This window comes from Papaver somniferum, chromosome 5 (genome assembly GCF_003573695.1).
Source record: "Papaver somniferum cultivar HN1 chromosome 5, ASM357369v1, whole genome shotgun sequence".
Lineage (NCBI taxonomy): Eukaryota > Viridiplantae > Streptophyta > Magnoliopsida > Ranunculales > Papaveraceae > Papaver > Papaver somniferum.
This window is the reverse complement of record NC_039362.1, coordinates 87,181,708-87,203,499: the sequence shown is the minus strand read 5'-3', so window position 1 is coordinate 87,203,499 and position 21,792 is coordinate 87,181,708. Positions and strand designations below refer to the sequence as shown.

The 21,792-nt window shown below is 37.6% G+C and overlaps 5 protein-coding genes across 7 annotated transcripts; 1 reads left to right on the top strand and 4 right to left on the bottom strand.

Moving 5' to 3' along the window:
- Positions 1–2,199: 2,199 nt before the first annotated feature.
- LOC113282124 (pentatricopeptide repeat-containing protein At4g02750-like) lies at positions 2,200–4,825 on the top strand. Its single transcript, XM_026531063.1, has 2 exons — positions 2,200–3,426; positions 3,859–4,825. The coding sequence occupies exons 1-2, from the start codon at positions 2,260–2,262 to the stop codon at positions 4,663–4,665; spliced, it is 1,974 nt and encodes a 657-aa protein (XP_026386848.1). The 5' UTR covers positions 2,200–2,259; the 3' UTR covers positions 4,666–4,825.
- Positions 4,826–5,018: 193 nt separating this feature from the next.
- LOC113282126 (serine carboxypeptidase-like 50) lies at positions 5,019–6,689 on the bottom strand. The gene has a single exon (XM_026531067.1). The coding sequence runs from the start codon at positions 6,554–6,556 to the stop codon at positions 5,120–5,122; it is 1,437 nt and encodes a 478-aa protein (XP_026386852.1). The 5' UTR covers positions 6,557–6,689; the 3' UTR covers positions 5,019–5,119.
- Positions 6,690–6,836: 147 nt separating this feature from the next.
- LOC113282125 (mitogen-activated protein kinase 9-like) lies at positions 6,837–11,461 on the bottom strand. Of its 3 annotated transcripts, none has more exons than XM_026531066.1 (11): positions 11,052–11,461; positions 9,985–10,393; positions 9,777–9,904; positions 9,528–9,587; positions 9,186–9,335; positions 8,884–9,039; positions 8,628–8,765; positions 8,466–8,539; positions 7,855–7,962; positions 7,250–7,442; positions 6,837–7,156 (listed from the first exon to the last, which is right to left on the bottom strand). In XM_026531066.1, the coding sequence occupies exons 2-11, from the start codon at positions 10,388–10,390 to the stop codon at positions 7,088–7,090; spliced, it is 1,482 nt and encodes a 493-aa protein (XP_026386851.1). In that variant the 5' UTR covers positions 10,391–10,393; positions 11,052–11,461; the 3' UTR covers positions 6,837–7,087. The 3 variants fall into 3 exon arrangements, with proteins under 3 accessions (XP_026386851.1, XP_026386850.1, XP_026386849.1); XM_026531065.1 differs by lacking the exon at positions 11,052–11,461 and adding an exon at positions 10,555–10,750; XM_026531064.1 differs by lacking the exon at positions 11,052–11,461 and having other exon boundaries at positions 9,985–10,411.
- Positions 11,462–12,592: 1,131 nt separating this feature from the next.
- Positions 12,593–16,489, bottom strand: LOC113282123. Its single transcript, XM_026531062.1, has 2 exons — positions 16,141–16,489; positions 12,593–16,029 (listed from the first exon to the last, which is right to left on the bottom strand). Exons 1-2 carry the CDS (start codon positions 16,357–16,359, stop codon positions 12,961–12,963), a joined length of 3,288 nt encoding a protein of 1,095 aa, XP_026386847.1. The 5' UTR covers positions 16,360–16,489; the 3' UTR covers positions 12,593–12,960.
- Positions 16,490–17,265: 776 nt separating this feature from the next.
- LOC113282127 (glycine-rich RNA-binding protein 4, mitochondrial) lies at positions 17,266–19,783 on the bottom strand. Its single transcript, XM_026531068.1, has 5 exons — positions 19,687–19,783; positions 18,481–18,616; positions 17,953–18,021; positions 17,755–17,861; positions 17,266–17,664 (listed from the first exon to the last, which is right to left on the bottom strand). The coding sequence occupies exons 2-5, from the start codon at positions 18,572–18,574 to the stop codon at positions 17,614–17,616; spliced, it is 321 nt and encodes a 106-aa protein (XP_026386853.1). The 5' UTR covers positions 18,575–18,616; positions 19,687–19,783; the 3' UTR covers positions 17,266–17,613.
- Positions 19,784–21,792: the final 2,009 nt, after the last annotated feature.

Here is a 21,792-nt window from a genome sequence, read left to right as displayed (position 1 = left end):
AATCCTAACTAGGTCAGATAACTAGTTTTCTTATCAGGGACCGTCTTGAATGGTTGTACCTTATTTTGATAATCCTAAACTAATATTAGAATTAACTTAATTTATCTTATCAGTTTCCGATTAAGAATTAATTGTAACTTATTTCGATAAGCAGAACTAGGTTGGATAACTAGTCTCTTATTTGGAAAATGATTAACCTAAAATAATCGTTACCTCAGTTTGACGAGTCAAACAAAGATCGGAGTCGATCTAGTTACTTGTTAGGAAAGAGAGTATCAAAAGTAATCCTTCTGTCGGTTTCCACAGCCACACACCCCACAATACAAATATATATCATTTAACTACCAGCTCAAAATAGATCTTTCCCCCATTGTTTTGTTATTCCCTGCGAAACAAAAAAATAACAAATAGCAAATCTTAGTTATTACCCGCCACAAAGTAAAAAAGATAAAACTGAAACTCATATGTATACTAAATACACAATGTATGAAACATAAATCGATGATAGTATAATCGTGACTTCACAATGAGTTAATCAATATTATCTACTCATGATTATTTGATAAAGCAACCCTAAAGGTTAGTGCTAAATCAAAAAAGTCATAAAATCATAAGAGATAAGTAATATGAGACCGAAACTTATAGTTAATAAAAACCGAAAGTTAATATCATAATCTGAAATCAAAGCAAAGATATCTTATATAGGATCAAGCAATGCAACCGTAACTATCAAAAGAATGACACAAATATTTAAAATAAAAACTTATCATTAATATTCATTGATAGTTTGAATAAACTTTAAACAATATTACGTGAATCAATAATTGATTAGTTTATTCATATGCCTAGGATTTCTTATTCAAATCTCTTCACATTGTTGTGATCTTCTTCTTTTAGTAGGAACAATTCTTCAATTCCTTGAAGAGATCCTTGATCAAAGTATAGCTCCTCAACATTGAGCACGTTTGGTTCTCGTTCATTTAATCTTTTCAGAAAATTTCTTGTTGTTTGACAAGGTGTTCTTGAACTTGAAGAGATTTCTCAAGAGAACATTTCAACACCATGACTTCTAATTTTGTTTCTGCACAAGTACGAGCCATTTTTTAAACTCCTTTTTATAATCAAACATAGAGTAGGGATGACCCAAATTATTGCAATAAACAACTCCATTTCCATTGAGGTTAAAAGAATCATAGTTGAATGACATCTTTTTTGCATATCCTTCAGAAATTCTAGCAGAAATTCTCACATGATAATCTGGATCATGCGTAACTTTGCTTATAAGCAGACAAGATTCCTAGGAGCCAAGAGACTCTTAAAAAGAATTTTCATATAGGACGGCTATACTTTCCAATATTTTGGTCATTGATTTGGAAGAAGAATATTTTCTTGGTCAAACTAACTTAGTTCTGAAAATTTATAAGATCGAACCCACATAAATAGATATTTAGATCATTATAAGAATACCTTCCTTTTATCTCGTAAATTATTACCTATTGTGCTACATACACTAATCTCACCAAAAAGATTTTTGAGCAACGAGTGAGATGGTGTATTTTAGCAACTAAGTTGTATTTGGTGGTGTATTTTAGCAGCAAGTGAGAGAGGAATTATGGTTTCTTTTATAAGATGATTGTAGTAATGGTGAAGCTGTAATGAGGTGTTATTGTTATCAGCTATGTGAAGTAGTTTTTAAGTTGTATTTAGTGGTGATTTTAAACTATTGCACTGCATAAGTTGAATCATATTCAGTTTCCAGCTTTATAATTCCCAATTAGACAATAATAGGAATCTCATCCTTGACAAGTGATATCCCACACGTTAGCCATGTTTGTTCCCATTTTGGAATACATAAAAAAAAATATTAATGAATAATAAAATGTGCTTTACAAGGATAATACTCCCTCCGATAGGCCAAATTGAAAAAATAAAGTGATTGTATCTCTTTTCCAATAACAGAGGAAATAATTTCTTCGGGATTTCTTGTTTTCGTGCTTTGTGTGTTCTTGAATATCTCCTTCGTGTGTTGTTGGTAATCTCTGTTTTTAATTCATTTTGCCATGATATTGATGAGCAAAGACCAACCCATACATCACCACCTCGTTTCTCCAAACTATTAACGTGCCACAAGCCCAACTGATAAAAACCGGGAAAGGGCTTCCCTAGACGGAAGCCTGAAGCTTAACCGGTACTGAAGTTGTCAGTATATAACTTTATGAGCAAACGCATTCCATATCTTGGGTTTCTTTAGAAAAAACAATGCACAGAAACGTTCCTAATCGCTTCAGGCTGTTGCAAACTAGGTCCTTCCAAGCACAACGCAGCGGAAATCCAAACCCAAAGAGAAATAAGTTACCATTGACTAGAGAAGATGAGGTAGTTAAACAAAATAATATGGCAATTAGTAAACACATGAGGAATGGGCAACTCGAATCAGCTCACCGTATATTCAACAACATGCCACATCGAACATGTGATACTTGGAATTCAATGATATCTGGTTACTTACAGAATGACAAATTTGATCTTGCTCGTCGTTTGTTTGACAATATGCCTACAAGAGATCTTGTTTCGTGGAATGTAATGCTTAGTGGATATGTTAGGAATCGAAAACTAAGTTTAGCTCGATTGTTGTTTGATGAAATGCCTCACAAAGATGTTGTTTCGTGGAATACGATGTTATCTGGGTATGCTCAAAATGGGTATGTGAATGAAGCTAGAGAGATTTTTGATGAAATGCCGGAGAAAAATAATATATCGTGGAATGGTGTACTTGCTGCTTATATACAGAATGGACGAATTGAGAGTGCTTATAAGCTTTTCGAGTCGAAATCGGATTGGGAAATTTTTTCTTGGAATTCTATGATGGCGGGGTTCTTAAGAAGGAAAAGATTAGTTGATGCAAGGTGTCTTTTTGACCGTACGGCAGAGAGAGATTTAGTGTCTTGGAATACAATGATATCAGGTTATGCTCAAAATGGGGGACTATTGGAAGCTCATGCTGGAAATAGTCAAGAGGCTGCGATTATTGCTGGATATGCTCATGCTGGAAATAGTCAAGAGGCTCTGAATCTTTTTATAGAAATGATGAGAGATGGAGAAAGAATGAACAGATCCACATTTACTTGTGCATTGAGTACGAGTGCTGATGTTGCAGCTTTGGAGCTTGGGCAGCAAGTACATGGGCGACTTGTTAAGGCGGGATATGAGTTAGGTTGTTATGTGGGAAATGCACTTCTTGCGATGTACTGTAAGTGTGGGAGCATAGAAGAAGCTCACGATGTATTTGAGGCTATGGCAGAGAAAGACGTAGTTTCTTGGAACACAATGATCGTAGGTTATGCTAGGCATGGATTTGGAAAGCAGGCACTGGAAGTCTTTGAGTCGATGGAGTTGAAGGGTATAAAACCAGATGACGTCACCATGGTAATTTTATGCTTATGTTGTCATGTTATACGCCAGCACTGGATATTTTTCTTTTTGCTATGTGCTGCAGTGATCAAATTTTTGTCTGAATTCAAGTCTGTTGAACAAAACCCACCATTCTATGGGTACCACTTGGATAGTCTCACCACCAGCCTAGTGAACCTTTTAGATCCTCATTACTGGAGTGGTGGGATTTTATTCAACCATGTTAAACATGGGTCACAAAAACCAATCTCATGTATCCAAACATCATTAGTCAATGATCTTGCTTATCGATCGGTGTCTTTAGGGTAACCTCTCAGAGAACTTAGTTAACTAAAAGATACTGGGGTAATTTTTGTATTATTAGATCCCCCAGGCCTGTGTTTATAGTTGTCAACCTACAGTATCAATATCTCAGCAGCTCATACTATCACTTTCATACTTATGCAGGTTGGTGTTTTATCTGCTTGTAGTCATGCTGGCTTAGTAAGTAAAGGTACAGATTACTTTCATTCTATGGATAAGAAGTATGGCATAAAGGCAAAAGCAAACCACTACACTTGCATGATTGATCTATTAGGACGAGCTGGACTGTTAGAAGATGCTGAGTCTCTGATGAGAAATATGCCATTTGAGCCAGATGCAGCAACATGGGGTGCCTTGCTTGGTGCAAGTAGAACTCATGGTAATACAAAATTAGGTGAAGAGGCTGCTCGGAAATGTTTAGAGATGGAACCAGAAAATTCAGGTATGTATGTTCTACTCTCGAACTTGTACGCATCTTCAGGCAGATGGAGCGATGTTCAAAGAATGAGAGTCATTATGAGGGACAAAGGTGTAAACAAAGTTCCTGGGTATAGTTGGATGGAGGTGCAGAATAAGATCCATATATTCTCTGCTGGGGATTCAGTGCACCCCGAGAAGGATAGAATTTATGCTTTCTTAGAGGAGTTGGATTTGCTTGTAAAGAAGGAAGGATTTGTTTCTGTGACGAAGATGGTTTTACATGATGTCGAAGAGGAAGAGAAGGAACACATGCTTAGATATCATAGTGAAAAGTTAGCTGTAGCATTTGGTATATTGAGTATACCTCCGGGAAGACCAATTAGAGTGATAAAAAATCTAAGAGTTTGCGAAGATTGTCACAAGGCTATAAAACTTATATCGAAGGTAACAGGAAGGTTAATTATCTTAAGAGATTCTAACCGTTTTCATCACTTCAGTAATGGTTCATGCTCTTGTGGGGATTATTGGTGAGAGCAAAGAATTAGGGAAACAGTGAGAATTGTTTGACTTATTTTATTCCCTTGCAAGTGTATTTCACTTGTTTCTTAATATGTGGGTATCATTGGAGTTCATTTTGGAAATACACAACAAGGTTCAATTGATTAGCCATATCGAAGCCTCATTTGGATAACAAAGATCCGAGTGCAAGAAACTTCACTGCTGCTCTATTGATTGGAAACTGTTGAGGTATTGGATCACCGACTAACTAAAGCAAGAAATACATTATGCTTGTCAGATCGATGGGGTTTAGTTGACACCAAATAAGCAAGGACAATAGATAAGTTCAGGAAGAATCATGCCCTACAATCTGGAAATAGAAAGCGTAAAGAAACCATACCAGGTAATATCTTTTTATCAACGAGCAATACATTTTTGTTCATCATGTCATGGAGTTATTACTAGTTATTTTTTTCATAATTTGAAGTTATATATCTCCATGAGCACATTTGAGTTTCGATGCTAAAACTCCTATTTCACGGCCAAACAATCCATTCTCCAAAACCCTATCTTCTATCATTGCCTGGGAACTCAATGCTTGATCAGTAGGAACAAGATGACCGGCTCCTGAAACAACAACTTCAGTTAAACTTGCCCATTTCTGTACATAACCAGCAACCTCTCCATTCACTTTCCAAACCTTTCTTTCTGCCTTAAGAAACTTCTCCAACCCTTCCCATCTGAGTTCCTTTATCCAAGCCTCTGTTGATACCACTCCATCTCTTAAATCAAATTGCCCCTGGTATAATAGAACCTTGCTTTTCTTCACTAGTTCTTGAACCATATATTTCGCACTCTTCATCACGTCCTCATGCAAAGCTTTACCTACAGTACCACTACATTCTTCAAAAATTATGGATTTGTTAACACCCAAAGCTTTCTTTATCTCTTCATTCTCTAAGAATTTGGTAACCATCACCATCTCATAAGGCTTTTTCCTTCTCAAATCATATAGAGTAGCCAGTCCCGTCATATTTTCCAACCTGCGCAGAACCTGATTACGTGCATCGGCAGCCTGCGCCCATTTCTGTTCCTGGGTCAGTCTCACTGCCTCTGCTTGAAGTACCTCAAGTTGAGTCCTTTGCTTCTCATTGATCAAACCGGAGAAATATGCTGTATCAGCATGTGTAGCTACTTGAGTAACCGGATGGGTCAACCCATTCCCAATTGCAACTCCTTGTAAATTCACTTGTTCTGATACTGATGAATGAGAATTATGTCGCAAAATGTAGTACCCAATGGAAGGAACATACTTACCTGCATAGCTCTCTCCTGTTATGTAAATCGGCCGAGAATTCCACAACTTCTCTAGCGAGATAAAAGATCTAAGAGCAATAAAAAGGTGTTTAGCAACAGTTTCTTGATCTACTGGGATCTCCTCGGGTGAAGAAGCAATACTAAAACCAGCTCCAATAGGATTATCAATGAAAACTACTCCGAATTTACGATTCCAGGCACCAGGATTTGACTTAAGAATTATGCTTTCATTTGATTTAGAATCAGAACTTACGCGCCAAGGACCGAGCTCGAAGAAGTTGCCAATCATCGACGAGCAACCTGGACCACCTTGAAGCCATACCAAAATGGGTGTTTGAGAAAGAGAAGAACTGGGATGTTGAGCTTCATAGAAAGCAAAGAAAATTGCAGAACCAGAAGTTGAATTAATCGGAAGATAACCTGATTTGGTTGGAAGGGCTTGTTTTGGGAAGAGAGAGTAAGAGTTTAAAGGAAGAATGAGAAGGAGAAAACTGAGGAAGAAGATGGAAGCTGAGACCATTGCAGAGTTCACTATGCTGCAGTGGTTGAAATTTTTTGTTCTGAGTATTTGTTTTGTTAGTTTCTTTGCTTTTAAATTCCAATCCATCAAAGTGGGGCTTTGTATAAAAGATTAGGTTGTGAGTAATTGGAATAAGACAAGTGTGGGGACTGAAGAAACACTGGGAGTCTTATTCTATGTAGAGTTTTTGGCTCCATAGGAAGACTCTCTGGCCTTGACTTCACAGATTCCTTCAAGTGCTTTTACACTTTACAGTAATACATTTTATCTCTTTGCTTGTACCAAACATACATTCATCTCTCAACTTCTGCATCAATACATTATGAAAGAATATGTTTTATAATTGAAAATTGGACAAAAGAATCTACACTTCAGATTATTCCTTTCTGTTTACCATCTCTTCATTCATTTTATGTGAATTGTAATAATACAACTGATAAATAACAAATACATTTTCTGCAGCAAAAATTATGCAGCCAGCATACCACTACAAGAAACCTAATTCAGTTTTCTTTAGAAATTCAATATTCAGAGAGGTGATTGACATCGATACACACATGTTAGCGGGAAAAAATTGGATGAGAAGAATTGTTGTTATCTGCTGACCTCCTGGTATAATCAGGAACCTAGTTGAGAAATCTTCTGAGATAAATCATCAACCTCATTCTGTTCATCAATTGGTTCTCCCTATAAGAAAAACAGTCAAATGGTAAGACTGTCATTTCCACTCGCTGAGAACTTTTGAAGGAAGACAGATAATAAGTAAGACCACTTGTTTACCGTTAAATTCTTTTTCCCATTCACAATGATACATTGAGAAGCACTGATGCTCTCACTCTTCATAAGGCTGCGTGTGGCGCTATTTGCTTTTGTTGGGCTCTGAAGGGTTTTATGGACAACAGAAGCTGCACTACGATTTTCAATATCATCGTGTTGATCGACCGAGTCTTCCTTAGGTGCGCAGACCCTCTCCCTGGAAGGAGGAAACACACAAGTAAATATCATGTATAACAATAAACAATGAAGAGGGCAGATCTCTACGGTCACCACTTCCCGTGAGAATAATGCGCAAAGGAAAAGCTGAATTTCTTTTAGCACAATCTCATCCCTATTACCAATGATCCACACAAAGGAAAATATTGTTCTCAACCTTTAACCCCGCCGAAGTATACGAACGCTTCACATTTAACACTCATGAACCATCATCTGATGGGGTTATTTGTGAGTCCACAACTTGACTAAACCTCCAAAAAAGCAGCCCATGGAAAATGCCAAAGGGAGCCCTTTAGGTTATTCTGTAGATCAGTTTCTTTCAATAAAATGAAGAGGCAATGTACTGTTTCGACTATCAACATTGTCAACACATGTTCAGTATAAACAATTACCTAGGTAAAGACGCGTGCTGTCTTTGAAGTGGGGGAGTGCTTCTCTCACCGCTTTTACCGTAATGCTCCTCCAGATGAGCAAACTGTCGCTTGAATCGATCGACTCCACTATGTTTGGCATAAAGTGAGCAAATGGTTAGTTATGAACTTATGATGATTACTCCTCTTCAGATAAAACCTTTATTATAAACTACGAAATTTGATAACAAACCGACTAAGGGCTTTAATGACTGAAGCAAAAATAGTAGATTTGATCAGAAATTGGAAGTGAACATGCAAAAACCTCAGTATATGTACCTAAAGATGTAGCATTAAAATGTTCAAGTTTTTCTGTTACACTTAGAACTGGTTTACCTAGAACCACAAAGAGCAGTGTGCAAATCAACAAGTTACATCTAGGAAACAAGCCAGGATGTCTAATTATGCGACAATTGTTTGAGCAACTCAGCAACTGTACTATGAACCAGGATGATCACAATCATGAGATGAGTAATATTCACCAATAGATAAAGAAAGAAATAATTGCACTACAAAACCCATCTTCAGAAAAAGTGCCTGACAAAGGAGGATAATAAACTAAGTTGATCAGAGAATCTAATCATATGGCAAACCTTGGGTACAGGAAGCTAGTTTGATCTGCACCATTCAGGTATTCCTGAAGCATTTGGGGATGATACTCCAATATCTGTTCATTTTTAAGAAATAGTCATATTATAAAACCATTCTTATATTAAATTAAAGATGAAAATATTTAATACCAAGCTGTTGGGTACCTCTCTGTAAATTAATTCTCGTACATCTTCCTTCGACAATTTCCTCCTTTCAAACTCAAACTCAAATTTTGAGATGGGTTGCGTTGATGGTTCACGGTCCACATTTGCCAAACCATGAAAATATGGATCAGCTAATGCCTGTGATTACAAGCAAGAGTAAAAAAAAAGCATATAAATAATTTGGATGATACGTTTTTTTCATTTAAGGAATCAACTTTGCTCTACATATTGAAATATATCGGTTATAAAATCTGACTTCTTCAGCAGATGGACGGTCTTTGGGATCAAAGGCAAGCAGTCGTTCAAGAAGATTGAGAGCCAAAGGATCCACTTTAGGGAACTTCTGCGTGAAAGGAACTGGAGGTTTCTTCCACATCCCACTTAAATATCTTCTAGCCTTTTCATTTCGAATCTGCAGACATGGTGATAAATTAAAATGAAATCAGAATAAAGTTCAAAATGAATCAGTAGAATGAAAGAACTTTTGTGCATTGACATTCTCTTTTCACGAAAGAAAGGAAAGCAAAGCAAAGGCAATAGATTGAAGATGACACTAACCCGTGCAACGGATTCAGTGGAAGGTATACCAAGCAAATCAGTCATGAGATCCAATTGATGCACCACATTCTTCCCAGGAAACAATGGCTTGCCTGTAAGCAATTCTGCAAATATGCATCCTATGCTCCAAATATCGATTGCGGGAGTGTACTACAAAATAAAAGATGTTAGATAATGCACAGTGGACTCCTATGACATTCAATCTATATATTTAATAACAGACCCAAAACACCAAAGCCAAAGCCATTGGATCAAGCTAAGAAATCAGAAGAATGTAGAAACAAGGGAAAAGGGGCATTAGTTAAACTATAGAAGATTCGAGAAAAAGACAGGTAAGCTTACTTTGGAGAAAAAAGAGCCGCAAAGTTCAGGAGCCCGATACCATCTCGTTGCCACATAATCCTTAAAAATAAAATAAAAAAAATAATCAAATATGAGGTTCATGCACAAATTGAGAACTTAATGGAATATCTGTTTGAGATCTTTAAAACACAGACTAGGGCATCCAAAAAACATTCATGAAATCTATTCAGATCAAAAGCTGTTAAGAAAATACAGACACAGGTAAATAGCATGAGCAGAGCAACCTACAGTCCAGAAAATAGCTGATGGGGCATCATTAAATGATACACGAGCAAGCCCAAAGTCACAAATCTTCAATTTGCAGTCCGCATTAGCAAGAATGTTTTTTGGCTTTAAATCCCGATGGAACACATTGGCTGTAAGAATTTGAAAACAATTGTTAAAGAGTATGTAGGCGCACAAAATCGAACTTCCTACGGTGAAGTAGGAGACTGACCTGAATGTATATATTTTAAAGAGCGAAGAAGTTGATACAAGAAAAACTGGTAATGTTCAGGTGTAAGATCATCATTTGCCTTAATTACTTGGTGAAGATCTGATTCCATCAACTCAAATACGACATAAATATCTTTAAATTCTCTCCTAGATGGAGGAAGCATAATGTGTTTAATCTCTACAACATCCGGATGGCGTAGAAGCCTAAGGAGTTTAATTTCTCTCAGAATACGTGTAGCATCAGAGACATGCTCAAAAACATCATTAATCTTCTTAATTGCTACCTTCTCTCCAGTATGTGTGTCAACAGCAGATGCAACAACACCATAACTTCCTTTGCCAATAACCTCTAGAATTTGGTACCGACTTGCCTCACCATACTCGGTGAAAAATTCCGTCTCGCCCATATTCTGAGAAAAGCCAAACATTTGCAAAAAAATTCCCAAATAAATAAACAGGTTTTATTTCTTAAAAGATCTACAAACACAACTAATCATAATTGTAAAGACAAGTCAACATTCATAAATTGGTCGATATCAACCCCAATGAAGAAAGAAACACAGACAGATACCATTATTTTCCTGCCATTTTAGCAACCCAGTTTACAGGCTCAATCGATTTCATGCCAAAGCTCACACAGCACACAATTGATTGTCTACCATAGAGATCAATAACTACGTGGTATCTTTCACATTCTCATCATACCATTCTTTCATATTTCACTTAGTGCAATATACCAACAATTTTGTGAAATTTGGATTTAGAAACGAACAAATCCTGAATTACCAGAGTATGTAAATTTGCATACATGTGAAAGGATCTAGAAATCAATCAATTCAATTTGTGTACCAAAATCAACCACCACAATCACAAATCATTGGTCAATAACAACAAAATTAAACTTTATCTAAACGACAAAAATAAATAAAAATCCAATCTTTTCCAAATAAAACAAAACCTAATAGTACCTGCAACATAAAATATCATTCAAAGTACACAAACAATTCATAAAATTTGGATCTCAAAACAATCTTTCAATCATAATAAGTACTGAAAATAATAACCAACCTCTTTGAATCAGAAAAATGCCAATTTTCTTCTTCTTCTCCCTGTTTCCTTGATTCAGATAAAAATAAAAATAATCTCTTTAAAATCCACTACTACTAGTTGCTCGTTTTGTGACAACAATGTTGAAAAAATGAGAAGAAGAGCGATAATGAAGATGATGAAGGTGATTAAGAATAATGAATGAAATGATATCCACAAATGTTTCTTCACCCATCAGCTTTTAGTCTGACCCCTACTTTCCCTCACAACTCAACACACACCTCCTCATTTTTCTTTCAAAATCCACAAGGATGGATGGAATGGAAGAAGGGTCCGAACGATACCTGTGCTTGGTTTCGGGGACTGTGTTTCTTCTTCTTCTCTTGGTTACCCAACCAATAATGCTACTAGTAGAAGTTCCCACGTCGCACGCTGCTTTAGAGACCCCTTTTTAATCAGATTGTTTGGCGCGGCACGTTCAGGCCTGTCGCTTATCTAATGTAAAAATAGAAATCTTTTACTTGGCCTTAGTTATACTACATTCGTTTCAGAAAAAGTGATATTTTCGTTTTTTAACAGAATATCACTTTTTCTAAAACAGATGTAGTATTTAGGGTGCCAAAAAAAAAAAAAAAAAAAATTACGCACCAAAAGTGAGACATGACAGTGTGGCACCAAACATTGCCAAACTCGAGCAAACTGGTCGGCAGTCGGCACCACCCCCTAACGTAGACCCATTTGTTTCTCTTTTACTAGCATTCCAGGCCAGCAAAACTTGAAAAAGACCGGATCTTAAAAGCCAAAACTAATACACTTGGCAGCAGGAATGACCGGAAAAGTACACGAAAAGATCAGCAGCAGCCAGCAGGCGACGGATGGTGGTAATTCTAACTGGTGGTGGGGGATGATGTGATGGGTATTTCCGAGAATGGGGAGTGCTAAAAATTTGACATTTTTTCGTGGTTGACGAACAACACATCTGTTATGCACGTTAATGAGGTTTGCGTCACACATCTAAAATTCAAAAGTCAATTATTCTGGGCTATTTAAGGTACAGATGTGTATCCTCACCTGAGTTGATGTCATTTTATTTTTTTTCTTTCTTGCACGACAACAAATCACCTGAAAAAAGTCATATATACACTACTGGACTTCTTCTTTTCTTCATTTTTTGTGGAACTAAATTTGGTATCACAGTTGGCGTGATTGGCACAGTTGTGTTTGCGTGTTTGTTGCATTTATTAAGACCGAAACCTGTTTCATGTTTATAGAAACCTCAATTGTGAGAGTCACATGGTGGGGTTTTATATGACTACACTACAGCTCAAAACTGAATTCAATTTTATGCACCCTTTTAAAGATTGTTCTACTGATCCCTCTGGCCTCTACCAAGCGTGTGCTTAAAAATCTCGTCCCTCGGTTACAACTTACAAGCTGATACTGAAATGTCACGTGAACCAGACTAGCTCATCTTGCTTGGGATTTCACCTGCACAAAACCAAATGCTAACGTTCATAATATCTCTTCTCATCATCAGGCTGGAAAGAACATTCAGTCCCACATTTTAAATGAGCAATGCAAGTGAACTCCATTTGGTCAATAAGATAATATGTACAAAACTTCCAATATCTAAAGAACAAACCGAAGCCTAGGTACGGAGCCATATGGGAAGTCTCTTACCTTCCTCACCAAACAGAAGGTAGAAGAATTGGCAGACTCGCTACAAAGCGGAATTCCTGAGATACAAACTCAGTAGGCCCTTAGGGCTGATTTTCTCAAACTTACAGTTAGGTTTCTCAGGCCATTAAGTAGCATCTAATACACTAGCATTCATCACTTTTAAGAATAACTTACCCCGACAAATGCTATGTTAGGCTACTAATCCATCTGCCTCTTGGCACATCTTTGCATAGATTGATGAATTATCTTCTTAAAGATGATATGTGGTGTGCTTCAGTCTGCGAAGCCTTCCTTTATACGGTTCGTGTGGCCTTGGCCGAAGTTGACGTTTCGACTGTTGCTGCAGCAAGGTGACCACTTCTTTTCGTCTTTTGTCGGGAAAAGCCACTTCTTTTGGTCTTTTGTCAGGAGAAACCTCTCCTGCCAATCCACCTTCAGTAGAATCATCAGCACATAGTCTTATGCTCTCACTTTTCTCTTCTAGTTCAGTTTTACTTTGCTTATGTGTTCTAGTCATGCTTCCTCTATGATTAAGCTGCTGTTCTGTCTGTACATGCCCAACCTCGATTACAACATCTAGATTAAAATCGATATTTGGGTGTTGCTGCTCTAACATTCCTTGTTGATGTAATTGTTCAGTGTCACCTTCCTCGGTCACATCCATCCAAGGAGGCTGGTTTTCCATTCGAGGAGCTTCCATTGCAGAAGTCAAACTATTATCATTACCCAAAACTATTAAACCATCTTCATCACCATAAAAAAATTGTATGCTCTCACTCATATGTGCCTGTTCCGTTTCACATTTATCTTTCACCTCTGTCAGCATGTGCTCAATCTCAGTTCCAACAGCTAGATTAACATCAGTGTTTCGGTTCTGCTGCTCTATCATACCCTGTTGGTGTATTCGTTCAGTGTCATCTTCCTCAGAGAGAGCCATCCATGGAGGCTGGCACTCTAATGGTACAACTTCAATCACAGAAGCGAAACTATTACCACTACCCACGAAAATCAAACCATCTTCATCACCAAAGAATGTTTGCGTGCTTTCACTCATCTCTGCCTGTTTAGTTTCAAATTTCTCATTAATTTCTGCCTGCAGGTGCGCAACCTCAGTTCCAACAGCTAGATTAACATCGATATTTCGATGATGCTGCTCTATTATTCCCTGTTGGTGTATTTGTTCAGTGTTACCTGTGTCCGAGATAATCATCCAGGGAGGCTGGTATTCCGTCGGCAGAGCTTCAATCACAGATGTCGGACTATTACCAGTACCCAAGACTATCAAACCCAGCATGTGCGCAACCTCAGTTTCAATAGCTAGATTAGCATCGATGTCCCGATGTTGCTGCCTTATTAATCCCACTTGGTGTATTTGTTCAATATCTTCTTCCTTAGCAAGAGCCATCTCTGGAGGCTGGTTTTCCATCGTCTGGGCTTCATTCTCAGAACCATCACCATAAAATGTTTGTATCATCTCTGCATGTTCAGTTTCACATTTCTCACTCTTCTCTGCCTGCACGTACCCAACCTCAGTTCCAACAGCTAGAATAGCTTCAATATTCCGATGCTGCTGCTCTGTTATTGCCAGTTGATGTGTTTGTTCAGCATCACCTTCCTCAGCGACAGCCATCCTTTGAGGCTGGTTTTCCATTGCTGGAGCATCAATTGCATCAATCGCGGAAGTCAGAGTATCACCTTCACCCAAGACTATCAAACCATCTTCGTCACCATAAAAAATCGGGATGCTCTCGCTCATCTCTGACTGTTCAGCTTCACATTTCTTAGATGGTACTTCTTGAGGCTCAGACGATTGGTGCAATGGTCCCACTTCAATTCCAACCACTGTAATATTCTCAACAATTGGAGTATGCTGCATCACAGTTGCTTGTTTTATAGGTTCCTTACGAGGTCTTCCTCTTCCTCGACGTTTAGACTTTGGTTGCTCTGAGGACCCCCCTTCAATTTCAACCACTGGTTTAGAATCAGCATTCTGGTGATGTTGCTCTACAATTTCCTGCTGGTGTGCATGTACCAAACCATCTTCGTCATCACAAGAAATCGAGATGCTCTTGCTCATTTCTGACTGTTTAGCTTCACATTTCTTAGATGGTACTCCTCGAGGCTCAGACAATTGGTCCAATGGTCCCACTTCAATTCCAACCACTGTATTATTCTCAACAATTGGAGTATGGTGCTTCATAGTTTCTTGTTTTACAGGTTCCTTACGAGGTCTTCCTCTGCCTCGACGTTTAGAATGTTGTTTCTGTGAGGACCCCTCTTCATTTTCAACCACTGTATAATAAGCACTTGTAGGATTACGCTGCTCTTCTGTTTCTTGTTCTTCCTGCATCCCAAGTAGTCTCCCTGGACATGGTTCCTGCGAGAATTCTGGTTCAATTTCAACCACTGGTTTAGAATCAGCACTCTGGTGATGTTGCTCTACATTTTCCTGTTGGTGTGCATGTATCTTACGTGGTCTTCCTCGGCCCTTGTATTGTCGCTGCTGCGAGTGTTCCTCTACAATTTCCTGTTGCTGCTGCAAGGGTTCCTCTACAACTCCCTTTTGGTGTTGTTGCTCTACTGTTTCCTGGTGTGCATGTATCCTCCGTGGCCTCCCTCGACCTCTTCTTTTTCCTGCTTCCAGTATCTGCTTAACACAAGCAGATTGGTGATGCTGCTCTACAATTTCCTGCTGGTTTACATATATCCTACTTGGCCTTCCTCCATCCATTAACTGTTGCTGCTGTGCCGGACTTGCTTCAAGTCCAACCACTATATTAGCACAATCGATCAAGGCCCGCTGATGCTGCAATGGATTCGCTTCGAGTGCAAACACTATATTACTGTAATCGCCTTGCTGATGCTTCTCTCCTTCTCCACCCAATTCCATCAAGTCCTCATTGTTATCGCGACATAACTGTAACGAATCAGTTCGTACTACAGAATTTTCCTGGGACAAATTCCCAAGGTCACCGGAACCCACCAAACTATCACCTTCCTCACCAGCCACGTATTTTTTACGAAGCCTACCCCGACTCCTCTTCTCCTCCTGCTCCGGCTGCTGCTGATGTTGTTGTTCATGTTCCTTTTCCCGTTCCGGACTAGTAGGTTTACAATTAAGGTGTGGTGGGAGTGCATAACAAGCATTATAACAAGAATATAAGATCTCACCAGAATCAACAAGCTTTTTGAGATAATGTTTAAGAAAATGGGAGTGAGCAAATGGTAACCCCTGAAAATTCATTTCAATGTATTTTGAAATATCATCCACATTTGAACCTCCTTCTTCATTCATTTCCTTAATTGCTTCCATCACCATCTAAAATTAAACATGAATTCATGTAAAAAACACACAAATACATATTATTATTTAGTAATCAATACAGAATTACAGATTGAGTTCAATTAGAAAAGGAGAAGAGGGTCTAACCGTTGCATAAGGAGGATGAGTTGGCCTGGTTCTTAAAGCAGGGAAAAACGAAGAAATATTATCTTCAATGAGTTTGATTTTCTGTGCTTTCAGTAAAGGAGGCTCAGATGAATGTCTAGCCATGAACAATTTCATCACAGCATCTTTCAGTATTTGCTCTCTGGGTGACAAATTAGAGGAAGCAGGAATTTCTGATTCATGCAGATCTTCAGACTCCATCTTTTTTTGGTCTCTATCCGTCTGTGGAATATTTGGGTTCTACAGTCTACTCTCACATTACAGAAAAAAAAAAAGAAGAAAAAAAATCCCTGAATTTCCTCTTTTTATCTTTCAAAGACACCTCCACCGTTGGGTCCAGATCGTCTGTGTCACTGCTTGGGTGTGCCCTATGTGCCACACCAATAGAAACACGGTATTTTCTCTTGGATTTGTAATATCTTCTTTAACTAATTAATTATCTTTCCTAATCGATTAGTGTTGTATAAATAGAAAATCTATTTAGTTAGTCATGGTTAATGAGAGGAATGATGTGGCGTGTTTCTATTGGTATGGCACATAGGGCACACACAAGCAGTGGCACAGACGATCTCGACCCTCCACCGTTACGTTGTCGGAAAATCGGAAGGATATCAGATCAGATCCTTTCAGCGTGGGCCCACAGCTAGTTAATGTCAAAAGCACGAACATATCACACGTGGAGACTAGTATCTACCAGATGTGAACAAACAAGAAACTATGTATGTACACGCGTTTAGGGTTAAAAATGTTGCTTTGTTTGTTTAAACACGCTGATCAGGAGGATCATACGATACGACTCATGTGTAGTTGTGTCTAACCAGCTCCCTTGGTATGAATTGATTCATTTTTATATGAACTTATGCTTACAAAATTGATAATTGCTTGCCTATGTACAATAGACATTTATGATTGATCGAATTGTGGTTATCTATCCTAAAGAAAAGTACATGTAATAATTTTTTTTTTTTTTTGGAAGTTAGTACATGCAATAAATGCCACTGTTTTGAAATTTCGATTTTGCCTGAGTCAGTTCAGTGACTAGCTTAAAGCATCACATTAACCTGTTTTGCCTGAGTCAGATCAGTGTGACCAGCTTGAAGTATCAAATTGTGGTTATTTATCCTAAAGAAATACAAGTAATAAATGACATTCTGTTTTGAAATTTTGATTTTGCTCGAGTCAGTTCAGTGACTACCTTGAAGTATCACATTAACCGAACATTTCTTGGTAAGAAAATAAATAAATAAATAAATCTTCACTCTGGTTAGTTCTCTTGAAAACACTGGTAACTTTCTTGATTTTGTCCTGAACCAAAAGCTTACGATTTGCCACAATGGTCCCTTAAAATAAGAGATGATCCCTTTCCAGAACTTGGATGACCATTTTCATCTAAATTTGAGCTCAGATAGCACATTCAATGATTAAGTCAGCAAGCCTTGTATGCCACAGTTTCTGTCATCCATCTTTGTTTGCATAGAATACGCGTATGTTTCTACCATCTAATAACTGAAACATTGTAAAGTCCAACATTAAGTTAAAACCAAAGCATCCTAACCTAGATGGGGACTATTTTAGTTTTTTTTTTGAAATTCTTACCTGACCATTCAATTCTTCTAAAGCTGAGCTAGCTGACTTTTCAGACATGAACTGCACAAACCCATACCCTTTTGATTTCCCACTCCGATGATCACATATAACCTTAACTGATTGAGCAAATAACGTTCATATCCTTAAAAATATATTCTGTCATTTAGTAGCTTCAGAAAATGCAGACTTCGGATTAAAATGGAATACCTTCAATGATTTTGCCATGTTGCTCAAAAGCTTCCTTGAGTACAGGTTCGTTGGTGTCATGAGAAAGACCTGTCATGTTTAAGTATTATGACTTCACCATACAATGCTTATACACGTATGACATACCAACAAGTAATGGGGCACAAAATGGCTTTTCATTTCACTCCACTGAGGTCAAAGGGTGCTTCTAAAGATGAAGCATTTCATGTTACAGAGGACACTTTTCTTTTTTCTCTTTAAGTTTTCATCTACAACAACTAAAATTTTATTGCAAATCAACTACATTCATGTGATCATGTTCTCAAACATTCATTCCATCTATTGTATCTTACTCAGGCAATGTTTAAAGTTATAAGGTCAATAGTGATTAAATCATCTCTCAAACTAATATTTCCTACGATTCTAAGGACATATAGATCATGGCTGAGAAGGTTGGCATTGTAATGTTCATGAGAATTGATGTTATAAAAACTTAAGAATGATTTTTGTGTTCAAAATGGTACACACTATATTTGAGAGAGAGAGTACCTCCAATGAATAATTTGCTACAAGCTTGTCTTATTATCAACAATCTTGCAAGAGGGAATGCTTTCAAAGCAGCCGGAACACTCGAACACTGCATTTCTTATGCTGTTTAACTAGCAGACATGCACGCACAATGAGCCTGGAAAAAGCTAAGAATAAATTTATACATGCCGACGTCAATCTGTTTAAGCGTCAAACTCTATTTAAACACAGTTGCGTACAACTTAGTCATATTTTGAAGCACTAAAACTCTATTTAAAACATAGTTATGTACAAGCATACATTGATGTGCCCGTAAGTGTTGGAATTCATAGCTGTAAAACACGAGAGACCAACGAAGAAACTTCCTAAAAATTCATCATTAGTACATCATAATTCTTAAGGTACACCTACGACCTCAAAAAATCACCATCAAGGCCAGAACTATGGTTTGGAACATCATAACCAAAATAGCATCCACTATTAAATTCTGACCACCAATAGCATAAAAATGACTACCAAAAATAAAAAATGCTGAAATGACGAATTCTTTGAGTTCAAACCCGTTAAATATGAGCAGCTTAAGCAGGTATCAAGCTTGCCTAAGACCCTAAGCACACTTCCTAGTTTTAAAGTGTTGACCTGCAGACAGCGTTTCCGTTTTTCCATTGTGTTTCTCCAACAGAAGTTCTGCATATTAAAAATGACGAACTACACTCAGGCAAGTTTGAACATCGAGCCTAAGCTACACCAGTTAGTAAACATGATAAGCAGGACCACTTTCACACGGAAGCAACCGCAAGCTACACTCAATTTTGTAAGTTCCCGTGACAAACTATACTAGCCAAACACAAAAGAATAACATCTCTGGACTGGATGACACTTAAAACCTTCGAATCCACCTCTATAAACAAAGAAGACCCTCAAGCAGGACTTAACCAGGGATCTAATTTATCACTACCAGTCATTTTACCAAACGGATGATGCGCAACTGTTTAATCAGACAAGTGAATGTTATTATCCTATCTTCAAAATCTCACAAAACAAACAAAACCCACAACCCATCTGACTTTAATTCACAACAACATTTGATCAAACGGTACAGAAAACGATACTGGGTCTGATTCCTATCAGGTTTCATCCCTTATACCGCATGGAAATAAAGGAATAACATTTTTTTTTGGAGATTGAATGTTTGAATAGAGATATTAAGCATTGAAGAGATCATACCTTCATTTGTTCTGCCATAGCTCCTTTTCGTTGTCAAAAAATAAAATAAAATGGATTTTGCCATAGCTCCTTTTCGTTTTTAAAATAATAAATATAAATTAAAAAAAAATGGATTCTATTAATTTTTTTTATTTTTATTTTTTGCGGCTCAACCTCTTTGGCACAATTTTAGTCAGCCTGTAAGTTAGCCGGGACCTATGGCACGATGTTGAGAGATGCTGTGGTAACTCCTCCTCTACCGAATGCTATGAAATAAACTTGTATTGTTATCCCCATTCTCCATTTGCAGTTACTTAGTTGTTTTTTTCCTAAGCGAAGTAGCAGACTAAATACGAACCTGTTACGCTAATTTTTTTTCTTGTACCTCATTGGCAGGGTCATCATCTAAATTACCAAACTACTGATGTTAAAGCAACTCAACTTGTTTTAGTCTTATGCTTACATCACAGACTCTCCAGGCTTCCAGCCTTTTAGGGCAATATTTTTTAACCTCTTAAACATATATTATGATGAAAAAAATGTAGGCATGCCAAACTAAGGCGGGTTTCCAACTGCAAAAAGTCAGGGTAAGAAAACCACAACTTTTGAACACGAAAAGCAGGATGGGAACCCCTTTTGCTAGCAAAAGAGTACCTAAAAAATGGAGAATGATCAGAATAAGGGAAGGGATTTACATCTCCAATTTTGAAGTTTATCTAACTAAGCTTCATTGATAATTGCCCGATAAAGTTTTGATAAGTTTTGATTCTACCCAAACGTGAACGTATATAAGTCCAGCTGAACTGCTTTTCCAAAATATCATCTATAGAAAGACCATTGCATGCATCCGTTCTCTGCTCAGTCATCATTGCAGATCACGAGGCTCTACCCCCTCTATTTTATTTTAACTAAATCTCACATAAGTAATGAAAGATTAGGTGCATTAGTCAAATTTATTATTTGAAATGCTTGAATAGTTCACTTATTTGATGTGTAAATTTCTTAATTCTTTACCAATTTTTTTAATTCATTATTACCAACTTACTTATCATCTTCACATGATGAAATACCCATATCATCTTCTTATCATAACAAACAACGGGCCCACAAATTTTTCGAACTGCGCATGTTCTGTCATATCAAATAAACTCTGAATACCTTTATTGTGTTTCACTTCTTTGTATCCCACCCTCATCGCTTCAGTACCACTTCTTTGTTCAGACAACCCATCTGATCTTTTCCAGATGACAGCAGTTGCGAATATGGATAGATATTACGCTTGGAGAGAGGTGATAATTGCTTTTTCACTGATGATAATCAAAAATGGAATGACATTGCTGCATTAGGCGATAAACTTGCAGAACGACGCTGCAGAATTTCTTAAAAAGCAGCGCTTCCTCCAAACATGGAAATAACCCGGAATATGTATTAGTTAAGCTTGCATTGGTGGAATGACAGATTGGTGTTTTAAATAATTACGTTAAATCAGGTCTGTTAGTATTTGATGTAGCTAAGAATCTTCGAACGATGAAAAGTGAATCTGTTTGGATTGCTACAACTTGGCACTCAACAGTTTTGGATTCAAAATTTTCTCTTTCAAAACAACTGCATATGCAGTGCAAGGTGTTCTTACACTTTGTCTACACACTCTGGATTCAAAAAGAAAAATACGATTTTCTATCACGTATCTAGATGGAAGCAGTTTAGGGGGTGGATCATTTGATTTGAACTCCTACTGTTTATATGCTTACGATAATGTATGGATGATTGCATATGCTCTTAATACATTTTTCGTGCAGTGTGAAAAATATTCTTTCGCTAACAATTAGGCCATATTTAGTAGCAATTGCTACGGACGTCCGGATTTGTCCTACCTCTTTCGGACGATGGACCTGTCTAGAATTATGGAATTTATAGCAGTAGTTTCATTGATAGAAGGGATATGCTTATTGGTTTAGTAGTAGGTATATATGGTGATGGTTTTGGTGCAGATAGTATGTCTATTGCGGCTCCCATAATTCCACCAGATGCATTAAATTGCCGCCCAACAAATCTTACGCCTGGTGAGACACCAACAAATTGTTGTCCACCACCAGTCACAAACATTGCCGAATTTGAAGGACCATC

What these genes read in the sequence shown, in the direction of transcription:
- LOC113282125 (XM_026531064.1), bottom strand. Translation starts at nt 10,411, where the DNA reads ATGTTTGGCTTTTCTCAGAATATGGGCGAGACGGAATTTTTCACCGAG. An exon ending in TTTAAAATATATACATTCAG is followed by an intron (nt 9,905 to 9,984) that starts GTCAGTCTCCTA and finishes AAATTCTTACAG; the next exon opens with CCAATGTGTTCCATCGGGAT. An exon ending in ACCGTCCATCTGCTGAAGAA is followed by an intron (nt 8,766 to 8,883) that starts GTCAGATTTTAT and finishes TTGTAATCACAG; the next exon opens with GCATTAGCTGATCCATATTT.
- LOC113282127 (XM_026531068.1), bottom strand. Translation starts at nt 18,574, where the DNA reads ATGCAGTGTTCGAGTGTTCCGGCTGCTTTGAAAGCATTCCCTCTTGCA. An exon ending in TAGCAAATTATTCATTGGAG is followed by an intron (nt 18,022 to 18,480) that starts GTACTCTCTCTC and finishes TAAACATGACAG; the next exon opens with GTCTTTCTCATGACACCAAC. An exon ending in TAGAAGAATTGAATGGTCAG is followed by an intron (nt 17,665 to 17,754) that starts GTAAGAATTTCA and finishes ACAATGTTTCAG; the next exon opens with TTATTAGATGGTAGAAACAT.
- LOC113282123 (XM_026531062.1), bottom strand. Translation starts at nt 16,359, where the DNA reads ATGGAGTCTGAAGATCTGCATGAATCAGAAATTCCTGCTTCCTCTAAT. An exon ending in CTCATCCTCCTTATGCAACG is followed by an intron (nt 16,030 to 16,140) that starts GTTAGACCCTCT and finishes GTTTAATTTTAG; the next exon opens with ATGGTGATGGAAGCAATTAA.
- LOC113282126 (XM_026531067.1), bottom strand. Translation starts at nt 6,556, where the DNA reads ATGGATTGGAATTTAAAAGCAAAGAAACTAACAAAACAAATACTCAGA.
- LOC113282124 (XM_026531063.1), top strand. Translation starts at nt 2,260, where the DNA reads ATGCACAGAAACGTTCCTAATCGCTTCAGGCTGTTGCAAACTAGGTCC. An exon ending in AACCAGATGACGTCACCATG is followed by an intron (nt 3,427 to 3,858) that starts GTAATTTTATGC and finishes ATACTTATGCAG; the next exon opens with GTTGGTGTTTTATCTGCTTG.